A 13528-nucleotide genomic window follows, 5' to 3' on the forward strand; every position below is an offset into this window, starting at 1 on the left:
CAAAAGTTTCATGGACAGGTCACCCTAAAAATCCAACAAGCCACACAACACTTAATGAGTTGTGATTGCCTGTGTATATACATTTTATATCAATAAAGTTATAAAAGTTATATATGACTACAAGCTTTTTACATACATGTGTGTACATGTACATGTGTATATATACATTATGTATATATACTTAAATGCTTTTAAGGATATACATAATTATCTCTCAAATTGACCACTGTCTCCCCTCTCCTAGCTCTCCCTGTCATTGTTCTGTGCCCTGTACTCCAGACTCTGTAGCCTTTTCCCTTAGCAGAGTGGAATGATTCTCCGAATCCATCCAGCTTCAACTGGTCTTTTGCCTTTCCCTAACCCCTTCTCCATGCTGCAGAGTAAATGTTTTTGGTTTTTTGTTTTTTACGATTTTATTTATTTATTCGAGAGAGACTGAGCACGCATGAGAGAGCACAGTGCGGGGAGAGGGAGAAGCAGACTCCCCAGTGAGCCTGACATGGGGCTCACGGGGCTCGATCCCAGGACCCTGGGATAGATGACCTGAGCCGAAGGCAGACACTTAACAGACTGAGTCACCCAGTTGCCCCTCAAACGTCATTTCTTGAAGGAAACTTTTCCTGATTCAGATGTGTATACATATGTGTATGACTATGTATACACACACACATAGGAAAGACTCCCCTTCCTCTCTGTATATGGTCTCTCAACATCCTTTATTTATCCTACTGTATTATGACCATTAGTATAAACATGCCCTAGTATCTCCCTTCTAAAAAATTCCATTTACCTGGACCCTCTGCATAGCAAAACTAGAGCCCATTTTCCCTGTCTCCACTTTATCTCACATTCTTTCCTCCATCAATTCCAAGGAGGCTTCTGCTTTATCTCTTTTCCAACGAAACTGCTCAAGATTATGAATGATTTCAATCCTGCCAAATCCAGTTGTCATTTTCTATCATTTTAATCACCCTTTCAGTATTATTTAGCCTTTTTATTTATTTTTCCCTTTGATGGTCTCCTACTTGCAGCATTTTCAAAAACATATTTCAAGGCACACTAATCAACTGTTCCATTAAAATAAAAAAAGTTTCATGGTCAAATAAGTTTTGGTAATATTACATATTTTATCCTATATCATGTTTCTATGGGACTTTGAGGACATTAGTTAATTTCTCTGTGCCTGCTTTGTTCATCTGAAAGCAGGGACTATCTCAAAACCTACTGCGAGGGTTAAATGAAATAATGTACATAAAACACATAGACCACTGACTGGCACAGAGAATATGAAGTATTCTATAAAAAGTATTATCATTACAACTCACAGCATTGGTTGGAGGATTAAATGAGATATGAAAGCACTTTAAGATCATATTTTATAGATGTGATTCTCAAACTTCACAGTCTTTTTACACTCTTAGTGAGGACCCAAAGAGCTTTTGTTTATCAATATTTTCATTATAGAAATTAAAACCAAATACATTTAAAACGTATTTATTAATTCATTAAAACTCAAAATCCCATTATGTTAATATAGGTAATATTTTAATGAAAAATAACTGCATTTTCCAAAACAAAAAATATTTAGTGAAAAGAATGGCACTGTTTTCCATCTTTGCAAATCTCTTTAATGCTAGATTCTCACATCTGTTTTTGTATTTAATCTGCTGCCGTATGTGGTTTTGGTTAAAGTATATGAAGAAAATCTGGCCTCACACTGCTATGCAGTTAAAAAAGGTAATTAAAATATTCCTCCCTTACCCACATTACTATGGATATTCTTTTTTTTTTTTTAAAGATTTTATTTATTTATTTTGACACAGAGAGAGAGACAGCGAGAGAGGGAACACAAGCAGGGGGAGTGGGAGAAGCAGGCTTCCCGCTGAGCAGGGAGCCCGATGTGGGGCTCGATCCCAGGACCCTGGGATCATGACCTGAGCCGAAGGCAGACGCTTAACGACTGAGCCACCCAGGCGCCCACTATGGATATTCTTTAACTATACACCAAAACTCCACAAGTGGTGGTTTCTTAAAGATGAGTTGCGATGTGGAATCTGAAACCAGATCAATGAGCTTTTTCACTCTATTACATTGAAATCTGCTGGTGTATCTTATACTTTGAATAGGGCTTTTATCTGTGCATGTCTTTGTAAAATTATGAATTGGTCAATCTGGAAAATATCAGTTCAGTCAGTTATGCAAACGACCATTATACAATTTATTTAAAAAGTCACATTTATTGGGGCGCCTGGGTGGCTCAGTTGGTTAAGCCACTGCCTTCGGCTCAGGTCATGATCCTGGAGTCCCGGGATCGAGTCCCGCATCGGGCTCCCCGCTCAGCAGGGAGTCTGCTTCTCCCTCTGACCCTCCCCCTTCTCATGCTCTCTCTCTCTCTCTCATTCTCTCTCTCAAATAAATAAATAAAATCTTTAAAAAAAAATAAAAAAATAAAAAATAAATAAAAAGTCACATTTATCAATATCACCATCAATCTCAACAGAAAAGTCTTACAGAGTTGTCAAGCTTGAAGTGGTGCATATAAATTTTCCAAAATTCTAACTTTTGCTTGAATGTCAATTGTTTCCCTTGAAGTGGCAGGCTTTCGTTCATTTCTGAGAAAATGTCTACCAAACACCGCCATCTGTATAATCATACTTAGAAAATTTTAGAAAATATTAACAGACAACTTATCAGAGCAATGATGTTACCATGTTATGGAGCTCCTCAGAAACTCCAGTGCACACTCCTGAAAGAACAAGTGTGAAAAAGGCAAATAACATCAGTGTTATTAGGAAATAATTTTTACCTTGTGGACTCCTTGAAAGGGTCTTGGGGGACCTTCATGAGTGCCCCAAAAAACACTGTTTTACATTTTACAAGGCAGAGTACATCAATTCTCAATTAACTTTGACTAAATTGCCAAAAGAACCTTGGAAGACCTCACCACCTGAGGGGTGAGTTAGAACTAACTGCCTGAGAAGGAAGAAGAGGGCTTCAAATTGCCCACCTCACTCTAATAGGAGCAATTCATTAGCTCTACTTGTACCTTCACCTCATCTGGGGATGAGCTGCCCCCAGGTTCCTGCCAAGCCTTGGCATTAGTCAAGCCATCCTGGGGCGATCCAGATTTAGGCAGGTTTTTTTTTTTTCTTTAAACTTTAATTTTAGGTAATCTATGACCTCCCTACCACTGCCCTAAAGTGAGTTGATTCAATTATTTTAAAGTTAAAAAAAAAGAAGAAAGAATAAGTAATGGGGATAAAAGGCACAGCATAGGGAATACAGTCGATGGTATAACAGCACTATATGGTGACAGATGGTAGCTACACTTGTGGTGAGCATGGCATAATGTATAGACTTATTGAATCACTACATTGTACACCTGAAACTAATGTTGAACTTTGTCAACTATATTTCAATTAAAAAAACTAAAATTAAAATTAATAATAAGAAATAAAAAGCACATTAATGCCACTTTTTCTGAACCAAAAAAAGGTACCATATTTTGAAATTCTGCACTGTGCCCTTTATTAACTACACTTTTGAACTTTAAATTACTTCAAATAGCTGTTTATAAAAGTGTCCATGGAATTTACAAATATAACAAAAAGGAAATGTACTATTTAATAGCATTAAATATACTATCTTTATTTTTAGTTAACAGTATTAGTTAACTTTTCAAGGATAGGTTGGCAATGTCACCTTTTATCAACCTTCCCTACAACTCATTTACAGAAAAAAATATTATAATTAATAATCCTTAAAATACTGTTATTAATTCAATACACACTTCTGAAAACTACTTCGTTATTATAATTAATTCTCGGCACGGTAAAGAAGAAACTGTCAAATACAGAAGAATTTGAAATCCTTAGTATGAGGAGATTTGGTTTGGATCAAAAGTTAGGATCTTGAAGATATTATGTTAACTAAAATAAACCAGATATAAAGGACAACTGTATGATTCCATTTACATGAAGTATACAGAACACACAAATTCATGGAGACTGAAAGCGGGTGGGGCGGGGTAGGGGGGAGGGAAGTAGTTACTGCTTAATGGTTACAATTTTTGCTTGGGGTAATGAAAAAGCTTTTGAAAGGGATTGGCTGCACAACAGTGTGAATGTAATTAATGCCACTGAATTATACACTTAAAAATGGTTAAAATGGCAAATTTTATATCTTACCAAAATGTTTAAAAATTAATAATGTAATATATACTGAATATACATTAATACTGTATAATGTATATTAAAGTGCACTTAATACACATTTTAAATGGGTGAATTGTATAGTGTGTGAATTATATCTCAATAAAAATGTTTAAAACAAAAGTTCATAATTTGGTCTTGAAATATCCAAAGGATTCTGACATAGAAAATGGCACAGATTTGCTCGGTGTGACTGTAGGAACATAACTAGGACCTCCAAAGCATAAGTTATAGGGAGGCATATTCCCACTCAATACAAGAAAGAAACAACAGCCAAAGCTGTCCAAAATCTTGAAGTGTCCCTTCACAAAGCAGAGAACAGTCTTTAGCAAAGGCCCACCTGTCAGGAATGCACAGGGCCCTAAAGGGTCCATAAATACCTTGATAATGGAATGCAAAATTGTGTCTGTTCTTTTCTCAAGTAAGGTCCTTATGTTAGATTCTCAAACGGGACAGATTGCACTAGATCTAAAAATTTCTTCCAAATTTGAGACTGTACACCCCTATAGGTCATACTCCCTCCCCTCTAAGGAGCGTAACGAAAAGAGCATTCACTACACTATACGGACACAAATGACTTGTGTCCAGAATCAACTAATGTTGCCCTTATTATGCAAGTGAAATATACTCTCAAGATTGCCCTTGGGCTAAAATTTGGGTAAAAGGAAGATAATGCGTAATGGGATAAGGCCCAGTCAGATTCAGATGTTCCCCTTCCCTGCTCCCATAGAACCCAACAGCTACTCCTCACTCTTCCGAGCTAGTTGATCCTCACCTCCCTGAACTTTAAACACCAGGAATGACCCAGGGCTCAACCCTCAGATCTACTCCGCTCTACTTACCCCAGAGCATGACTTTAAATACCCTCTATAAACTGAGAACACCCATATTTAAAATCTCTAGTCTGAAAGTCTCTAAATTCCAGACTATCTCTTTATGGTTTTAGCTCTAAAATATTTAGGTTACTGATCTAAATATGAGCCATTTTGAGTTCATTTCTGGATATTCCTGAACATTTATTAAACTCTTCAAACTTCACATGTCCCAAACCAAACTTTTAATATGTCTCCACCAACCTGCTCCTCCCAGTCTTCCATAGCTCAGTAAATACTCAGGTTAAAAAAACCTTAAGAGTTATTCTTGACTTCCCTTTTTCTCTTACCACCCTACATCTAAACCATTAACAGATTTTGTTGGCTTCACCTTCAAAACGTTTCTCAAATGCCAACAGTTTACCACCTCCTCCTCTACTAACCTGGATTACTGCAATTAAGCCTTTAACTGGTCTTCCTGCTCTCACCTTTGCTTCCCTACAATCTAACAAGCAGCCAGTGATCCTGTTTAAAGTATAGTCTCTCTTCTCTAAACCCTTGGATGACTTCCTGTCTCGCTCAGAATAAAGGCCATAATGCTTTACATGGGCTAAAATGTCCTACACAATTCGCCCCTAGCATACAAACACACACACTTTTCTCATTTTTTCCCTCTCTCTCCTTCCTTAAACCAGCTCTACTGTCCATGGACTTCTGGCTGTACCTGTAACATGCATGCCCTGACTGCATTTACTGTTTCCACAGACCAGAATGCTCTTCCTCTAGATATCTCCATGGTTGGCCCGCTCACCTACTTTTGGTCTTTGCTCAAATTCACCTTCTCAGTGAGACCTTCTCTGATCACCCTATTTAAAATAGCAATTGTGCCTCCCCTGCTACTCCTTATTATACCCCCCAACATTTGCCTTTTCTCCATAGTATTTATCACCACGTGACATACTGTATATACATACTTGTCTATTTTCCTCCACTAGAATGTAAACTTCAAGAGAGCAGGGGCTTTGATTTGGTCACCTGTACACTCCCAGTGCTCAGAGCAATGCCTAGCACATAGTAGGCCTTCAATAAATATTTGTGGACCTAATAAATAGGATGCTATCTTATATTCGCCTTCTTCTATATCTGTCTCCTTAACAGACTGTGAGCTTTCTGCAGGCAGCAAAACTGTCTCACTCACATCTGAATTTCCAGCACCAAACACTAGCGCTCGGCACACAAGAAGTGTTGGTTTGAAATGAACGCATCAACAAGAGAAGCCAAGGAAAATTCCTCAGACTTTCCCAGTCCCTACTCTGTCACTCTTTAAATATAAGTCAGAGCGTGTGGGTTACCTCAAGGAAGAGATTTCAATACCAATTCCCACGCCCACAGGCGTATACCCCCGCCACCTTACACCCTTCGTTATCCCCACGATAACCAAGTGAGACAATGAGTAACGGTCAGAGCCAGAATTTGAACCATGAACAAATCCGCTGGAGGAATTAACTGTGACTCGACGAGATCAAAGAAGGTGACCGGACTCCAAAAAGAAACACTGCCCCGGGGTGGTGGCAAGGAGAGGGAAGGGCCCTGGTGACCCCAACCATAGAATCCAAGTCCCTCTTTTGACAGCTAAGGAAACTAAAGCCTAGAGGGGAAAGCGACCTGCCCGAGGTCACCCAGCAAGCTAACCAAGGCGAGAACCCAGCTCATCCCGCCTGCGCGCCGCCCCAGTTGCCTCTTCCTTCGGGTGGTGCCCGCCGCGCCGAGCCCCCGCTGGCGCACGTGCTCCGAGGTCCCCGGGCGCCCGCCGGCCCGCTGCTCAAGGCCCGTTCCCCACCTGCGGCCGAGGCTGGGGTCGAAGACCGTGGCCCACTCCCCACGCAGCCCCGGAGCCGGCGGTTGGCAGCGCGCACCGCGGAGATGGGCCCGGGCTGCCGGCTCCGCGCCCGCCCCTTACCTGGCCGGATCCCGCGGGAACCTGAAAAAGGCCAGGTCCGACTGCGTACTCTTCCTCGTGCAGTTGGGGGCAGCGCAGAAGTTCGGCATCGTCGCCCACCCGCCGGCCGGCCCAGCCCTCCCCTCCCCGCCTCCTCAGGGCAGCCCGCCCGCCCGTCGGGGCCGGGGAGGGGAGCCAGGCCGGCCGGCCGGCTCGGCAAGGCCGGCGCGCCGGGGGGAGGGGCGGCGGGCGAGAAGCCGCGAGGGGCAGGAGGGGCGCCGCGGTCCGAGGCCGGGCTGGGGACGCGGCTCCACAGTGCTGTGAGCGGCCGGGAGGATTTACCGCCGCCGCCGCCGCTGCCGCTGGTGCACCTCCCGCCCGCCCGGGACGCTGCCGCCTCCTTCCCACAATGCACCCTGGCGCCCGGGGGTGCCCTCTCTTCCCTCAGCCTTCCTTCCCCGCCCCCTCCTTTCCGCCGACTTCTCCCCAAGCGGGCACGCGCAAAGAAGCGCGCCGGCCCGGGCGTGGCGAAGTGTAAGCGAGGCCTGGCGCGAGCTGCCGCAGTGCGCCTGCGCACAACCTACCCCGCGAAGAGAGGCCATTGCGCATGCGGGCGTGTCTCCCGGGACTCTAGAGCCGGGAGTCCCCGGCACCTTCGGTAGGTTTGGCGTGCGCGAGATTCCGCAGATCTGGGGCGAACTTGCACATTATATCACCGGTGTATCTCTCCTTGCTTGCTTACGTTGCCACCACTTAGGCCTCTATTGCAGAAATCGCCATAGACTCTGAAGGGCCGCGGAATCGGGAAGACCTTGCTGACTGATTTACACACTCTCCGCAGACCTGCGTGCACAGTTGAACGGAGACGTGTAGGAGATTTCATTTTCCCCAGTTTTGCAGCTACTCTTCGGCCCTGTTAGCTTCTCGGGACGGGCTTCCCCAGCCTCGACCGGAAGGTCGGGCGAAAACTCAGAAAAGCAATTACTCTTCCCTGGTGAGGCTTCTGGAGGATCATTAATAGCGACATGATTCCACTTGCAGCCCTATGGAGATTGGTTCCACTCTCTTCCCCTTAACAGTTGTGGTCTTTTCACTTTCCTATGCTGTTTAAGTGCCAGAATGAGTGACCGCTATCTAGAACAAAGGATTAGTATCAAGTTTTGCGTGAAATTGAACAAGTCTGCAAGTGAGACCCACCACCTTTTGAAAGAAGCTTATGGGAATGAAGTCATGTCAAGGGCCCGAGTTTTCGACTGGCACAAAAGATTTAAAGAAGGGCGGGAAGACGTTCGAGATGACGCCCGAAGTGGTCGTCCAGTCACCCACCGGACGGATGAAAATATCCAGAAGGTCAAGGACTTGGTTTGTTCAAACAGGCGGTTGACTGTGAGGATGATGGCCGAAGAGTTAAATTTAGATAAAGAAACCGTTAGACTCATTTTGAAAGAAAACTTGAATATGAGGAAAGTTTCTGCAAAAGTTGTATCAGGTATTTTGAAGGATGAACCTAAACCTCGGAGATTTGACTTTCAGTCTGATCTTTCAAAGGAAACTAGGAAAAATAGCTCGTGTGTAAGGAAAAAGATAACAAGTTCTGAAACATGGACTCATCTCCAGTGTGAAGCTGGTGGGGAAATACCTCTGCCTGTATCCCATCCCCAAAACCACTACCCTGCCAGCCAGCTTCTGCAGGCTTCATCATCAACAAGCCTTCCCTCCAGGGCAGCTCAGGATTGGTTCACCCCGTGGTGAAAGGAATGTGAGGTAGCTGAGCCTGAGTTAGAAAGCTGCCTCACAGGCACCTTCATTTGCTGCTCATCCATTGTCAGTCTTCACCCGCTCCTTCCCACGTTACCACCCTCCTAGTTACCCTTGCTGGACTCCTGGGCCATCTTCCAATTTTGAGGAACTTTTTTTTGCCTGTTGACTTCTGGTACTTACTTGTTTCTTGATTTCTTTTGCTTGTTAAAGTTTGGATCTCCTTGCTGCCCAAACCTTAGCTTGTTGTGGCTGTCCTGTTCTTGTGTTCTCAACATTCTGCCTCAGGGGATCATACCACTGAAAGGTGGGAACAGGACCTCCCGGAGTCCTTCTGTGCCCATGAAGGCATATTCTGGGAGGACCCCAAAAGAAGGCCTACAGTTCCAGCCTGCTTCACAGGCAGGACCTGAGGTATGGTACAGAAGGCAGTGGCATGCTGACCTAGTGAGCATTGCAAAGGGCGTATCCAGCCCAAATGACTCAGTGGGAACCCCTCAGTACACAGGGGTTGGCCACCTATACTCACCTTCTCACAGACCTGTCTTTTACAGAGGAGCTGGATTTGTTTCATGAGTCCTGTGCTCTGGACCCCCACTCATTTGGGTATCCCCTCTGCTGGAAGAGGAGGATTTGGTCCTACAAAATATAAGCCAGGGGACTCAAACCCAGGCCGCGATGTGTGAGGAGGAAGACGAGGTGATACTCTAGACCTTGAATTGAGGGAGTCTGCTGCTTATGTGCTGATTCCCATACAGCGGCCTGTTTTTAGTAACTAATGCCAACCCTGTCAGGTGGTTTTTGAGCACCTGCAGTTTTTAGAACACTGCTGGGCATTGACCGTGTGAAGGTATAAAACAAGATCACTAAGGGCTGGCTGGGTGGACATCCAGATGAGATGATTCCTGGCTGGATCCATAAAGAAAGGTGAGACAGGAGGCTAGGAAATTAGAGAAAGCTTCCCAAGCAGGTGGAATAGGATGAGGCTTTGAACCTGCATCGGTATGAAAATGATGGCACTGTTGGCTGAAATAGCAAAGTCGGGAGGAAGATAATGGTGTTTGTTGCAGAAGATGAACAATTTGGGATAATTTGCTTCCTCTTCTCTGCCCTAACTATGCCATTAGTTTATAAATTGCTTTCCCCGAATCTGTGGATAGGTTTATAATAACTCACTTATTTGATGATCTAGTTTTCCCATCAACCCCCCCCCAAAAAAAAAGTTCTGCAAGTTTAGACTCCTTTATCTCTTTCTGCCTCTCCGCCAGGATTTATGGAATGGAACTTTTCCCAAGTGGATTCCAAGTAATACCACATAGACTGGAAACATCTCAGAAATGCCTGATGGAGGTGCAGTGGAGGAATGGTTAGAAACAGCATTTCACAGGATTAGCCAATGTCTGTGTTTTACCCAAGGATTTTTACATGTAACAGTCCCTATTATTTAACTAGTAAGTTAATAAACCATATTGGTTGATAGAAGCCCAACACTATTCAACACAGTTATGTTTAGTTCTGTTCTTTCACTGTCTCTATCCCCTTCAAAAATGACAAGTTCCCTACTAATAGCTGTTAGTTTTGAAGTGCTCTGAAACCTAGACCTTATCCCACGAATAAAAGATCTTGTGCAAAAGAACTCGTAAACCAAACAACAGCTTATAGACTTCTACCTACTTTGACTTTTGTAGACATTCCGTTTCAGGACCATTACATCTACATCAGATGAGGCCCTGGTTCCCCACAAGCACTTGTCTCCAGAGACACTGCACTTCTGGAACAAAGCCCCCATAGCTGGCTATTGCAACTTTGTGGCTGAACCTCATATTAATTCTTGCTAGGCTCAGTGATAATTCGTGGAAAACTGTATGCTCCTTGGCCAGGGCCAGGATTCTACAACAGTATCTCTAGGCCTTATCTTCAACCTGAGAGAACTTATTTCTGGACTTATTCCTGTCCTGTGAACAGGGCTGGAGTGAGCCTTCCAAAGATGCTGGACTAAGACCATGCTGGAGCATAGGGTACCAGAAGCATTGTTGGCCCAGACAGGGTTTGGACACAGCAACCGGAAGCAGGTAATCAAGAATGTGAATTCAAATTGTTACTAGTAGCTGTAATGAAAAGGACTTAATTTTTTACTTTAGATCATGTGCTGAGTACGAGTTGGGTCGAACTATGGCTCTACCTAAACCAATTGCCCATTTGCAAGGCTTCACAGAAAATATTCAATGAAATGATAATAGACCGGGGCACCTGGGTGGCTCAGTTGGGATCAAGCCCCCGCATCGGGCTCCCTGCTCAGTGGGGAGTCTGCTTGTCCCTCTCCTTCTGCCCCTCCCCCCAGCTCGGGCTCTCTCTCTCTCTCTCTCACTTTCTCTCTGTCTCTCCCCAAAAAATAAATAAAATCTTAAAAGAAAAAAAAATGATAATAGACCCTAAGATGGCTCAGATTTGGGGAAGTAAAATTTCTGCCCTAACACTCATCCCACAGCAAACTATCCATATGTGCTCAGAATCACTAAGCCCCAGGCCAGAGCATGATCTAGGACTATCCCCAGACAGGAGAGTTCTCAAAACAGTACCCCTTATGTGCCCACCCACCAAATCTGTTTTATCGCTGACACAACATTTACCCTGAACTACATCTTGGACTTCCACCTGCCCCACAGGTTTCTTGAGTCTCAAGAATCCACCTATCGTCATGCCCCAGGCTCTTGTCCTTGGCTTTTCTTACACACCTTTGTTTATTCTCTATCAGTTTGCTCTTTCTCTGCTGTTATACTGGTGCTTTGTATTCTGGTTCAGGATCATACCTCCCTCCCTTTTGGTGAGGCTTTTCTATTCAACTTACAACTCTCTAACTTTTGATCCCTTTTCCAGCTCCCCACTTCAGCCCTATAGTCTTGAGTAGGGAAATTGGCCCCAAGTTGCTTTCCTATCCTCAAGAAGCAGGGTGGGACAACGTGAACGGATGTGTTCTTGTTTTTGTTTTATCTAAGAGACATACTGGGAAGAAGAAGAAGCTCCCTCCCACCCTTAGCCACCAGTGGTTCCACTCCCCAGAGGCAACCAGTGTTAAAAGTTTCTTAAGGAGGCAATTTGGTTATCTCTGGTATTCAGGAGTCATGAAAGTTTTTCAGAAATACAACATCCAAATCCCATTCTCAGGGTAAGCTCCACCTAAAGGTAGAAGGTGAAGCCTGGCTCTCTGTAGGACATCAGGAGGAGAAATGGCCATCTGCAAACCTTGACTGTAATTCTCAGGCTCAGCACACAGTCAGTTAATGAATCTCTTTGGCTTTCAGACTGATCTCCCTTTCTATCCCATTCTGGTTCAAAATCCACATGGAATGTTATATTCCACAGCTGGAAGTCCAGGAGAATAGACACCTTCTGGGGAAGATCATCCCATCAGTGATTTTATCTAATTCTTCCTCCACCCATCACTCCTCCCTACCTTATTTCCACCTGCCCCACGGTAATGAGCAAAAACAGAGAGAATAAAATATTCACCAATGTTTGATTTCAAAAAACATGGATAGTTCTTCAGTCTTCTGAATTCTGCCCCTGGCTCTGAATCCTCATTGAAATGTTGTTTGGGAAGAATGTGTACCTAGGACCTGCTTTCCAGAGCCTTCCTTTCAGATCCATTTCTTAGAGTTCAGATTTGCCAGTGGAGATGCCTGGATCAATCTGGGTACCAACTGACTTGAGGACATCTAGTAAAGGAGGGGGCTACTATTGGGGAACTCTCTGTTTCTGCATCACATACACTGCTCAGCCAGCCTGCTATTTGCAGAACACCTTGTCAGCAAGGCTCACTAGGCTTCTCGGGATTGGGTCTCACCAGGGTCCCATGTGGCTCAATTTGCTGCTGGAACTGTATGTGCAACCCTGCGTTCTCCAACTGCTGCTTGGTTGGATCAGGCCCCTCAGATTTTACCGGCCTTTACACTATCCAAGGCAACCTTCATGTATTTATCTTCTCTAGTGTCTGCCTTTTCAGATCCTTGCAAATACTGTCCCAGTTGCATCACCCTTCTCCCAGTATTAATATCTAGAAATAAAAAATCTGTAGTGGGAAACTTCAATACCTCCAAGGACCCTTGGATCTAGTGAAGGGGTCAACAAATTTTTTCTATAAGGGAAATGTCTTAGGATTTGTGGGCCATACAGTCTATGTAGTAACTGCTCAGCATTTTATTGCAAAAGCAGACCGAGCTAATACAGAAACAGATGAACATGGCTGTGTCCTAATAAAACTTTTATCTATGGATACTAGAATTTGAATTTCATATAATTTTCACATGTTACAAAATACTATTTTGATTTTGTTCAACTGTTTAAAAATGTAAAAAAGCCATTCTTAGACTTCTTAGTTTATACACCAGAGAAAAACGGATGGTGGGCCAGGTTTGGCCCATGGACCATAGTTTGCCTACCCCTGGTCTAAGGTATATGAAGTGTGTATGTAAGATGACAGATGATTGATCCTTTTCCATCAATAACGTTGTTAATGCCATATTGATCCAGCAGTGTCTGATAGTTTATTAATACAGAAATTGTGGACTATTGGAGGGAATCTTTACAGTGCCAGGAGAGTGAACTAGAACTGAATGAGTGACTAGTTCATCTCGACCATATTGACTAAAAATAATATTACACAAACTACTACTTATATCATGCCCTTATAATATCTCAGAAACAGTTTGGGCAATACTGCAAATAGTTCAAAGTTGCAGCCAGTGGGGTAACAGAATGAACTGAAGGTGGGTCCAAAGTTTCCATGACTACGAGCAGCACTTGAATGA

At 43.7% G+C, this 13528-nt stretch overlaps 1 protein-coding gene across 2 annotated transcripts in view; it reads left to right on the forward strand.

Moving 5' to 3' along the window:
* Positions 1 to 7405: 7405 nt before the first annotated feature.
* The window catches only part of GVQW3 (GVQW motif containing 3), a 29022-nt gene continuing 22899 nt past the window's right edge, over positions 7406 to 13528 (forward strand). The window contains exon 1 of one of the 2 annotated variants that reach the window (XM_081798880.1): positions 7406 to 8553. In XM_081798880.1, the coding sequence (XP_081655006.1) occupies positions 8082 to 8553 (472 nt within the window). In that variant the 5' untranslated portion in view covers positions 7406 to 8081. Of the gene's footprint in view, positions 10793 to 13528 lie in introns of both variants that reach the window. The other variant, XM_031017501.2, reaches the window with a different exon arrangement.

Source organism: Leptonychotes weddellii, chromosome 11 (assembly GCF_054177405.1).
Source record: "Leptonychotes weddellii isolate Sample4059 chromosome 11, ASM5417740v2, whole genome shotgun sequence".
In the NCBI taxonomy this organism is placed as follows: Eukaryota; Metazoa; Chordata; class Mammalia; order Carnivora; family Phocidae; genus Leptonychotes; species Leptonychotes weddellii.